The following is a 12,284-nucleotide window of genomic DNA, read 5'->3' as shown; positions in this document are numbered from 1 at the left end:
GCCACTATGCCCGATTAATTTTGTAGTTTTAGTAGAGATAGGGTTTCACCATGTTGGCCAGGCTAGTCTCAAACTCCTGACCTCGGGTGATCTGCCCGCCTTGGCCTCCCAAAGTGCTGGGATTACAGGCGTGAGCTACTGCGCGCAGCCTAAATATATATACATATTTTTTTAAAGAAACACCAGACTCATATAATACCTGCTATTTGTCAACTTGCTTTTTTCACTTCCATCTTGGCCATCTTTCTGTGCAAGTGTTTATGTATCTACTTCATTCCTTGGCCAGTCTGATATCATTTTCCAAAACTCTATTAATGGACATTTCTGCTGTCTACACGTTATTTTGTTTTGTTTTGACTGCTACAAAAAATGGAATACGCAACTTTAGAACATACTTGTTTGTCTTTTTTTAAGATGGTACGTGCCTTATGGTGAAGAATTCAGTCAAAGGATGTAGTGTTCAAGTTTTGATGGCAATTCCCAAATAGCCCTCAAAAAAGTGACCTCAGTATTACATTCCTACCAAGACTGTGCTAAAGGGCATACTTCCAGCCCCATTGCCACTGACAGGACAGAGAATGATGCTCAGCTGGCTTGGGTCTTCTGATTCTCACATCATATCTGGAGACACGCTCTTTTCATCTCCACTGTAAATAAGAGAAAACTGAGGCACAGGCAAGTCTTACTAACTGGCTGAGTGTTAGAAGAGAAACATAAACGTAGATTGTCTGACTCTATAGCCAGACTCCTAGCTGCTATCCTGGAGCGACCTGTCTCTCATACTAAGGTTTCTGTTTTCCAGACTGATGTTAGAAACCTTTTTTAAACCTATGAAACAGAAATTCTTGTGAAATATCCATTGTCCGTGTTTCTTTATCTTTCCTTCATTGAACTCCCTGTCGTTGGGCCCTAAAAATCTGAAGCTGTAAAAACTGTGTTTGTTTGTCTAAGGTGGGAGCAGGTGGAATAGAAGTAGTGGTTATAAAGTGATTTCTAGTGTTGTCACTGAGAGTAGAATCTCTATTTCCTGAGAGGTCACTTTTGTGGCTTTTCATCTGTGGACATGTCTGGCAAGTACTTCCATATGGCTCCTGAATTTGGGGGCAGGAATTAAAATGGAATATTCCTTGTGAAGTGATTTTTCCGTTGAATACTATAAATTTAGCAGGACCTTGTGCCAGCAATATGAGAGATGTTCCTTCCTCCCCCAGTAAATCTGGATTTAAACTGGCTTCTCCCTAGAAGCTCCTTTTTATCCTTTGGACATGTGTTACATTTTTGTCTTGGATTCTTCTCCCATGAAATCATAGAAAGAGGAGCTTGATGACTTTACCTTCTCCTCTCTTTTGACGAGACATCATGAAATAAAACTGGACTGATATTGTTACTGCACACATTGCATGAGACTGTTGTCCTACAGGAGGTGTCCCTGAAGACTGGAACCTTAGCTTGGAGAAATGCACTCAACAAACCCGGGTCCCAGAACAGACCACAGCGATGTTCCCATTCAGGCAAGGTGATGGACACAGACCTTTGTGGCTTAAGCTGACAATTTTATCCTTAAGGGATTTAACGATTGTGCTATCAACCAGCCTGAGAAGCCAATGTTCCTCCTGCAGGAACTGAGGTAGTGCTTGGGATGAAGAAGAACTTCTTCTTCCTCTGGGGCCTGGAGGAGATTTGGCTTGGATCCAAATGCCCAGTCATACCTGAGGAGCCTCATTAACGGGAGCCGGGTTGAGACCCGTGGGAGGCTTCACTGGGAGCTTGGCAGGGTCTCAGGGGCTGGGTTCCTGCCTGGATTTGAAGAGTGTCTATTTCAGGAAGGAGTTGCAGGTTTCTCTGTGTTAGCTCCAGTCCTTGTCAAGTCTTGCTGAGTCACAGCTTGGTTTTCACTGCACCGAGGTAGACTGGGGGGCCCTCTCCTCTCCATAAGGGCATCAGTGACTGTCACAGGCTGAGACAGCTGCAGCTGGCAGAATAAGGATCTCAGGAGGGCGGTGTCAGCAGCAGGGTGGCAGCAAGGCATGCAGACAAGAAGGTCAGAACGGAGGGGCCCGATGAGTTGTTCTTGAATACCTAAGAGGCTGCTCCTCGGGAACCCACGAGCTAACCCTTATCTGCGTGTGCTTGGGTGTAATTGGAATCAATATTTCTTGAGCATTTACTAGTGAAATATGGATGTGCCTTCTCCCTTATGAGTAGCCTCTCATTTAAACTTCCCTTCTACCATGTGAGGTAGTTGTGAGGGCCATTTAAATGCTGTGGTTAAGGAAACAGTCATTGACAGCTTTTATAACTTGCTGAAGGTCACTGAACTGGTAAGGAATAGGACTAGGATTTGAAATCAGGTCACGTTTAGACAAGAATTTGAATGTATTTGTGATAATGAATACTTTTAATATAAAATTAAAATAAGAGATTTTTAGAAACCAAATCAGGAGTACTGTAGAGGTGAGTAAAAGTAGAATTTAAAAAGAAATCGTACCATCGTGCTCATAGCAGCATTATTCATAGTCTCTAAAATGTGGAAATAAGCCAAGTGCCCCTTGGCAAATAAATGAAGAAGCAAAATGTATTCTACCCGTACAATGGAATATTATTTCCTCTTAAAAAGAGGGAAAATTCTGATACATGCTACAAAATAGGTGAACCTTAAGGACATTATACTAAGGTTGAAATAAGCCAACCGCAAAAAGACAAATAGTGTATGATTCACTCACATGAGGTTCTTAGAGCAGTCAAAATCATAGAGACAGAAAATAGAATGAGAGTGGTGTGAAATTAAATAATTCAAACTTAAAATGGTTGGAAGTTTAAATTATTTTAAGCCTTGAGAGAAATGTGGTTATGTGGCCTGAGTCATGCAACATGCAGCTGCAACTTCTGCTTTTCTGATTATAGATTAAATCTCTTCCTCATTTCTGTCCTGTAAATGATTAGAAAAGACCAAATGGTTCCAGAAATAAGACCCCTCGAGACCATTACCCCTCCTTATGGAATGTTAAAGCAATCTTCCTTGGAACATAGCAAACTGTAACCAACCAAATGACTGTAACATCTGTGCTGGCCTTATATGGAAAATGTTGTAACCCTGTTAACCTTCTCTATCTCTGCCTACGTAAGTGAAACGTTAACTTCCCCACTTTGGAAAGCTGACCCATTCACTTGGAGTTGATGTTTCCCTGGTGGCTCTCCTCAGGCTTTGAGCTGGAATAAACTCTATATTTAATCACATTTTCTGAACTCATTATTTAAGGTTAACTGGCCAGGGGCTAGGAGGAGAGGGGAATGGGGAATTACTGTTCAATGGGTATAGCGTTTCAGTTTTGCTAGATAAAAATGGCTGTGGAGATGGATGATGGTGATGACTGCCCAACAAAATAAATGCATTTAATACTATTGAATTGTAAAATTAAAAATGGTTAAGATAGTTCATTTTATGTGTAAATAAAAAATTGGGAAAAAATGAAATTGTGCTGTATATAGTACATATGCTAAAAATTTATACAGAGCTTATATCTTTGATATGGTTTGGCTGTGTCCCCACCCAAATCTCACCTAGAGGTGTAACAATCCCCACATGTCAAGGGCGGGACCAGGTGGAGATAATTGAATCAGGGGGGTGGTTTCCCCCATACTGTTCTCCTGGTAGGGACTAAGTCTCAAGAGATCTGATGGTTTTATAAATGGGAGTTCCCCTGCACAAGCTCTCTTGCCCACAGCCATGTAAGACGTGGCTTTACTTTTCCCTCTGCCTTCTGCCATGATTGTGAGGCCTCCTCAGCCATGTGGAACTGTGAGTCCAATAAGCCTCTTTCCTTTATAAATTACCCAGTCTCGGGTGTGTCTTCACTAGCAGCATGAGAACAGGCTAATACAGTCTTGGTGTGTAATTCCTAAGGATGAGTCTAAAACTGCTTGCCCTGAGTTTGAATCTCTGCCCTACTGCTTTTTTATTATATGACCTTGGGGGAGAAATTAATCTCTCTGGGGCTTAATTACCTCATTTCTAAAATAAAAACAAAATATGTAGTACCTCTGTCATAGAGTCAATGAGATGTTTAAGTGACATAGTACGTGAAACAAACATGAACAGTGGCTGACATGTAACTACTATTATTTAAACAACATGACGAATGAGAATGCACATATAAATATTGCACTTTGAGTAAAGAGCAGTCTAAAACTTCATGAAAAAAGTCACTAAGATTCAATCAAATTTCTTATAAACAAGGAAAAAATTATAATGATTATCTTTAAAAATACTCAAAATTAGGTGTTGCATAGTAAGTTGACCCAATCAAATAAATATGTTTCTAGCTTTGAAATACTCAAGAGATTTTTTTTTTTAGTTAACTCCCCTCTGCTGTTACAAAAGTTGGTCATGGATTATTTTTGGCCCAGGAAGAAAAAGGCTGTTAGACAAGCCAATTCCATTTAGGGTCAGTGAAAGAGATCCCAATGGCTAGTATTTGACTGGCCTTTCTAATGTTGAGGTGGCAACTGCTGACTAATTGTAACACAAAGACTGTGCTAATGGCTTTTCAGTTCACTTATTTTCCACCATGTATGTGCTCATCTTGGCCAGGACATAACTATCCAGAAATTCTACGATGAGAGACGGGTACTCACGCAATGAATGGTAATTCTTTCCCTGATATTGGAATTGCCATTTTGGAATTGCTAATTTCAGATACGATGATTTAGCTCATTGAGTCAGGCTGCAAGAGACCAGGAATTACCCAGCAGTGGCCACTTAGCTGAGACCAAGACTCGTGTAATTAGAATTCTGGCACTGTAGGTGGGAATATTTACTATTGCTGTGAATAGTAAATCATAAATGTTAAATTACATTCAATCTCAGAAATAACTGCGCAAAACTTCTCACAGCATAGATAATCAGGCAATTATCGAGATGGTGATCGCACTCACAGGCCATTGCAGCTTCCTTGTGAGACCCAATCATGCTCTGAGCTACAATCTCATTTATCCTGGCTCCATTTTTATGCATTTTACACCAGTAAATAAGAATAAGTATTCAATCTAAGTTTTAGAGTTCTTAGCAAAAAACATATAATGTGGTCTGCGGTTTAAGCTTTAAAAAGCTTACATATAAGCTAGTTAAAAATTACATTCTGAAATCATTGAAAAGATAGATAAAAACAATCTTAAAAAAATCTTCCCTGATCATATCGTGGAAGAACAGTGGCCTGGGTGTTTGGAGATGTGTGTCGTTGGTCTTCTCTATACTCCTCATTTCTAATGTAATTTTTAGAAAGTAATTTACATTTTTCAGGGCCCCAATTTATGCGTCTGTAATTTAAGACATTTAAAAGTAATTTTTAGCTAAGGTTCCATTCAACATTCAAATAATAATAAAAATAATATATCCTACTGTAATTTTAAACATCCATTTATGACAGCAATTTACCAAAATCCTCGTATGACTTAGGAAGTACTATACTATCTGTCTCGATTTTGCTGATAAGAAAACAAAGATGTGAAATGTCCTGACTTAGATCACACGGAGAGGAAATGGCACGGGTACTTCGTACTCCTTTTGGTCTTAGTTCATCTTAATCCGATGATGCTTTGTGATTAAGATTATTGAAAATAGCTTTCTTATCTGGACAGAGCATCTAAAAGCATGAGATTTAATAGAACCTTTATTTTTACCCTGACATTATAACAAATGTGGTTTAACATATGTGAGTTTCATTTGGATGTATGTGCTAAATTTTTATTTCCCTTAATCTCCCAGCTCTTCTCTGTGTTTGGAGAAAGAAACAAACAAAAAAACTGAACAGCAATGATCGTGACACTTCACTCCAGGTTGCCTGGACAGTGTTCCTCACTTCTCCTAGTTAGAGAGGTTACACCCAAAGTCAGCTTCAAGAGGGGGCTCTGGCTTCCTCCCTGTTCCTGGAGGGGCTCTGACTCCCAGACAACACTTGTAAACAGCAGGCACCTACGCTCAGACTGCCTGGTGCCCCATGCATCTGATTTTCCCCCACTGACAAAGTTGCTATTATTTTGGCTTTGTGAGAAGTGAGAGAAGCAGGGGTTTCCTGGTAACGAATGCCCTTGGGGCATTCAGCGGAATAGCCTGGCTCTAGCACGTCTCCCTGAGGGATGATGGGATTGGAGACCTGTACCTGCTCTTCTTCTGATGATCCCTGATTTATAACTTTCTCTAGTAAAGCCTGTTTCATAACATCTGCATGTGGCGTTGTGGAATTAGACTTGAGACCTACGACACAGCAGGTCAAGAGCAGGAAGGGGCCTGCTTTCCACATTCTGTTTTCATTTATTTTCATTTAAGAGTCAATTGGAATCATTAAGAATTACAATAAGGGCCAGTTGTGGTGGCTCATGCCTGTAATCTCAACACTTTGGGAGGCCGAAGTGGGTACATCACTTGAGGTCAGGAGTTCAAGGCCAGCCTGGCCAACATGGTGAAACCCCATCTCTACTAAACACACACACACACACACACACACACACACACACACACACACACACACACACACACACACACAAATTAGCTAGGCATGGTAGTGAGTGCCTGTAATCCTAGCTACTCGGGAGGCTGAGGCATGAGACTAGGGGGCAGAGGTTGCAGTGAGAGCAGATCACACTACTGTATCCCAGCCTGGTTGACAGAGGGACTGTGTGTCAAAATAAATAAATTAATTAATTAAATAAATTTAAAAAAGAATGCAATAGAATTGCAAATAGAAATGCAAAAAAAAAAAAAAAAAGAATGCAATAGAATTGCAAATATCAAGTGGGTACATCACTTGAGGTCAGGAGTTCAAGGCCAGCCTGGCCAACATGGTGAAACCCCATCTCTACTAAAAATACAAAAAAAAAAAAAAAATTAGCTAGGCATGGTAGTGCGTGCCTGTAATCCCAGCTACTCGGGAGGCTGAGGCATGAGATTAGGGGGCAGAGGTTGCAGTGAGAGGAGATCACACTACTGTATCCCAGCCTGGTTGACAGAGCGACTGTGTGTCAAAATAAATAAATTAATTAATTAAATAAATTAAAAAAAGAATGCAATAGAATTGCAAATAACTATCCCGTAAAGTAAAATTTATAGAAGGCTTTTATATCCTATATTCTTAATGATCACAAAAATTTGCCAAGATTTATTTTTATTATACAGATAATAAATTAAGTTTCAGAGAGGTTAAAAGCCTCCCCGAAAAGTGACAGATCTGGGCCTGGATGTAAGGTCTTCCTGCTTCAAGCTCAACTCTCTCTTCACTGCTTCTGAGAGCTTTAGAAAGTGTCTCTATAAGCAACCCCATCCATTCCCAAATATCTAAAGCATCCACATAGGAGGGAGGGCCTTTGCTAGGTGCTGGTGAATTCAAAGACCAAGAAGATTCCTCCAAGAGCATTCTTTCTTGTGCTAGAAAGGGAAGACCATTTTCAGAGCTATTTATTATAAAAAATATTCATTATACTTTTCAGTTTGCTCAAGCTATAGTGCCTTTATTATGAAATGTTAGACAAACTTTACAGAAGCAAAGAAGTGGGATGTCTTAGCTGCTACTAAGCCAGAAGACAGCAAGACATCAGCAGGGACCAAGTCCCTGAGTAACTGTGAAATGTTAGAACTCAGTCGAAGCTTGCCAGAGGACGAGGTCAGTGAGTAAGGATGGAATGGGATGTCTTCTAATCTGTGAAATGAATTCAGACATGTTCTTTGAAGTGGCTTCAGAGGCTAATATATATCTTTAAAAATGTATCTTGGGGCTGGGTGCGGTGGCTCATGCCTATAATCCCAGCACTTTGGGAGGCCGAGGCAGGTGGATCACTTGACGTCAGGAGTTCAAGACCAGCCTGGACAACATGGTGAAACCCCAACTCTACTAAAAATACAAAAATTAGCTGGGCATGGTGGTAGGCACCTGTAGTCCCAGCTACTTGGGAGGCTGAAGCAGGAGAATCACTGAGATTGCGCCACTGCACTCCAGCCCGGGCAACAGAGCAAGAGTTTGTCTCAAAAAAAAAAAAAAAAAATCTATCTTGGCCAGGCACAGCAGCTCACAGCTGTAATCCTAGCACTTTGGGAGGCTGAGGGGGGATCACTTGAGGTCAGGAGTTCAAGACCAGTCTGGTCAACACGGTGAAATCCCGTCTCTACTAAAAATACAAAAATTAGCTGGGCGTGGTGGCAGGTGCCAGTAGAGGCATGAGAATTGCTTGAACTGGGGAGGCAGAGGTTGCAGTGAGCTGAGATTGTGCCACTGCACTCCAGTCTGGGTGATAGAGTGAGACTCGATCTAGAAAAAAAAAAAAAAATCTATGTTTTCAACCTGTAATTCTACTAATGATAGCCCTCAGGGTTTAGACACAGATGTCATGCTGGTGCCTTAAACTTAATGTTTTCAAAACTGTCAACTGCACAGATAGCTCCCCAGCCTGGCCCAGCTCAGTCATGCTTCTTCTCCAAGACCACCATGCAAGGACGAGTGTCCCAGGGCCCTGGCTCTTCCTTGTCTTTCAAGTTTATGCCTCTTCCTTCAGGACTTTATGGATTCCTTCCTTCACTCCTTCAGTTAGACTGAAAATTTCTTCCATTAGTTTTTTTTTTTTTTTTTTTTTGAGATGGAGTTTCAGTCTTGTCACCCAGGCTGGAGTGCAGGGCCATGATCTCGGATCTTGGCTCACTGTAAGCTCCGCCTCCTGGGTTCAAGTGATTCTCCTGCCTCAGCCTCCCGAGTATCTGGGATTACAGGAGCCCACCACCACGCCCAGCTAATTTTTTGTATGTTTAGTAGAGATGGGGTTTCACTATATTGGGCAGGCTGGTCTCGAACTCCTGACCTCAGGTGATCCGCCTGCCTTGGCCTCCCAAGGTGCTGGGATTACAGGCGTGAGCCACCGTGCCCAGCCACTTCCATTAGTTTTTGTTGTATCTTGCACATACCTTCCTCAGAGCACTGACTGCATTATGTTTTCTATTTGTGTGTGCACGTGTATGTTTCCTTCAACTAGTTTTGGAGCTCCTGAGGACAAAGAGCATGTTCTATTCATCACTGTATCCCTAGAACTTAGCATGATGTCTGATAAAAATGAAGTTCACTTAGGTGCAGGTACTAGATCTTCCTCTTCCTGAATCCCTCTGCTCTCCTCTGTGGTAGAACAAGGTGATGGTGGCAGGGCACTCTGGGCTGCCTGGACAATGAACTAGCTGGGACTCTGTTCCCACTTCTCCTGGTTGGGGAGGCTCCACCCAATGTCAGCTTCCTGAAGAGGCAGGGAATTGATGTTGGATAGATAAATGGATGGGAGAGGGTCTGCCCGACTTAAGAACACACAACTAGTAATACAAGGCAACAAGAACAAGAATGTGAGTCAGGACAGAGATTCGTGTTCTTTGCATTTGCTGTTTTATCCCCAGTGCCTGGAAGAGTTGCTGACTCATAAGTGTTTGATCAATATTTGTTGAATGAATGACTGATTGGATGACTTACTGAATGAATGAATGAATGAAAGGTTAACTTCAAAGCCCATGCCCTTTTAACTCCATTCCCAACTTCCAATCTGTGTATACAGTGTGTGTGTGTCTGTGTGTAGATATATCTTTCAAAGAAATAAAATTAAAAATTATCATGGCCTCTTCTTTACAATCATCCATAATTAAAGATTAATGATAGACATTTATAAGTATTTTACATACATATGCACACACATTCTAAGCCATTTAAATAGCCTTTGTAGTTTATTTACTAGAAGAAATATAACTTTCAGAAAGTAAGCAGACATCCTACCTGAAATTCATATAATGTTATGTTCTCAGGATTCGTTTTTGGTTAACTGGTGGAATGAATTTGTCTTGTAAACTGTCCTTGTAAATAGCAAACTACATAAGTGAACTGAAGACAACCATGGTTGGGCATATGGGGAAATTCATGACCATGATTGGTTATGTGCACAGCTGCCCAGAAGCAGAAATGGAACCTCTCGACACGTCTAAAAATGAAGAAAGCCGGCACTGGATACGTGCTTCTGCAAAGAATCACACTTAGGTTTATAATCTTCCACCTAAACTTCTGGGGCCTCTCTGTTTCATGAAGAACGGCAGCTGATCTTACCCTTTATCTGTTACTGACACAGACCCATGCCATTCACTGCGGGGCAGAACAAAAGCCAGCAAAGGGATGGAAGAGACCCAAAATAGATCTTTCTTGAACTGATTTGTGTCAGAGTTATAAACAATTCCACGTATGAAAGAAAAGTAGACAAGCAAGCACTTACAGAAGACAAGAGCACAGAATTATTTTTTCTGTTTTTTTCTTTTTTCCCTTCTCTCTCTCTCTTCTGGTTTTCCGATCCAGATCCCCAACGCAAACATTGCAGGAGGTGGCTGTGCTCCCTGCAGGAGGCTGTTGACCGTGTGCACTCTCACAGGCGTGCACACTGGCTTCCCGCCCACGGCCATCCCTCTATTGTTACACAGCACATTTTATAATGCAGATCACTGTCTACAACATGGCTCATTATTTTCCTCTCTGAATAAAATATGAACACATCAATTATGTGTCAGTCTGTTTCTAAATGCATACCGTTGTCGCACTGACTTCTTTCTGCTTTTATATTTTTCAGTATGTTCCTGACATTTGTCAATTGGGTTAGTTCCAGACCTTTCTAACCTATTATCATGTTATTATAGCACTTTTCAAACTTTCTTCTATCACATAAGTTGGACACAAAGGCACACTGGGAGGGTGAACCTGGCTGTGCTGGCCGCAGGCACTCACCACTGCTTGTAGTCTGCGTCGCAGTTACAGTAGTACTTGGGATCTGTGCAGTTGCGTTCAATGCCGCAGGCACATTTCTGGATTCCGGGCCCAGAACCTCCCCAGTAGTAGTGCTTCTCGTTGGCTTTGCCAACCCACCAAGTGTAAGGGCTTCCATCTACAAGAAAAGGGAAAGGCACATTTAGAAACAGACCTGGGTTCAGTCATCATACTGCCACACTTGCACCCACTTCCCCAGGAATACTCTGATAGTCTGCGCCTCACTCAACCGTCTTAAAAGTCAATTTATTTCAGACAACCCACAGAGTGGGAGAAAATCTTCACAATGCATCCATCTGACAAAGGACTAATATCCAGAATCTACAACAAACTCAAACGAATTCAAGAAAAAAACAATCCCATCAAAAAGTGGGCTAAGGCTATGAATAGAAAATTCTCAAAATCAAATCTACAAAAGGCCAACAAACATATGAAGAAATGCTCAACATCCCTAACGATCAGGGAAATGCACATCAAAACCACAATGCGATACTGCTTTATTCCTGCAGGAAAAGCCATAGTCAAAAAATCAAAAAATAATATATGTTGGTGTGGATGTGGTGAAACGGGAACACTTCCACCCTGCTGGTGGGAATGTAAACTAGTACAACCACTATGGAAAACAGTGTGGAGATTCCTTAAAGAGCTAAAAGTAGAACTACCATTTGATCCAGCAATCCCACTACTGGATATCTACCCAGAGGAAAAGAAGTCTTCGTACTCAAAAGATACTTGCACACATATGTTTACAGCAGCACAATTCACAATTGCAAAATTGTGGAACCAACCTAAATGCCCATCAGTCAATGAATGGATAAAGAAACTGTTTCATACACACAGACACACACACACACAAACATATATGATGGAATACTACTCAGCCATAAAAAGAAATGAATTAATGGCATTTGCAGCAACCTGGATGGGACTGAAAATTATTATTCTAAGTGAAGTAACTCAGGAATGGAAAACCAAACATTGTGTATTCTCACTCATAAGTGGGAGCTAAACTATGAGGATGCAAAGGCAGAAGAATGATACAAGGACTTTTGGGACTCAGGGTGAAAGGGTGGGAAGGGGGTGAGGGATAAAAGACTACAAATTGGATTCAGTATATACTGCTTGGGTGATGGGTGCACCAAAATCTCAGAAATCACCACTAAAGAACTTACTCATGTAATCAAATACTAGCTGTTACCCAAAAACCTACAGAAATAATTTTTCTTTTAAAAAAAGATTTTAATTCTATACTTCAAAAGGCTCTTTTAGGCTTAGACAAGTTTTCAGAAGTATATATCACAATTTTACATGTATATAAATGCAAATATAAGCATAAAAAAGTAAATTTATGTCAATAATAGAAATATTTGATTAAAAAAAATCAGTGGGAATGTTAAGCTCAAGATTTCTTGTGGGAATATGTACCTCTCTCCTTGGAAGACAATTTTACATTCAAACTTCTGTAAT

At 40.9% G+C, this 12,284-nt stretch overlaps 1 protein-coding gene across 1 annotated transcript in view; it reads right to left on the bottom strand.

The window, feature by feature from the left end:
* CNTNAP2 (contactin associated protein 2) overlaps positions 1-12,284 on the bottom strand; it is a 2,262,889-nt gene that overhangs the window by 518,681 nt on the left and 1,731,924 nt on the right. The window contains exon 14 of the mRNA XM_015447321.4: positions 10,779-10,935. Within this exon, the coding sequence (XP_015302807.3) occupies positions 10,779-10,935 (157 nt within the window). The remainder of the gene's footprint in view (positions 1-10,778; positions 10,936-12,284) is intronic.

Source organism: Macaca fascicularis, chromosome 3 (genome assembly GCF_037993035.2).
Source record: "Macaca fascicularis isolate 582-1 chromosome 3, T2T-MFA8v1.1".
In the NCBI taxonomy this organism is placed as follows: Eukaryota; Metazoa; Chordata; class Mammalia; order Primates; family Cercopithecidae; genus Macaca; species Macaca fascicularis.
Note: the sequence above shows the minus strand (reverse complement) of the source record. Positions and strands in the feature narration are given on the sequence as shown.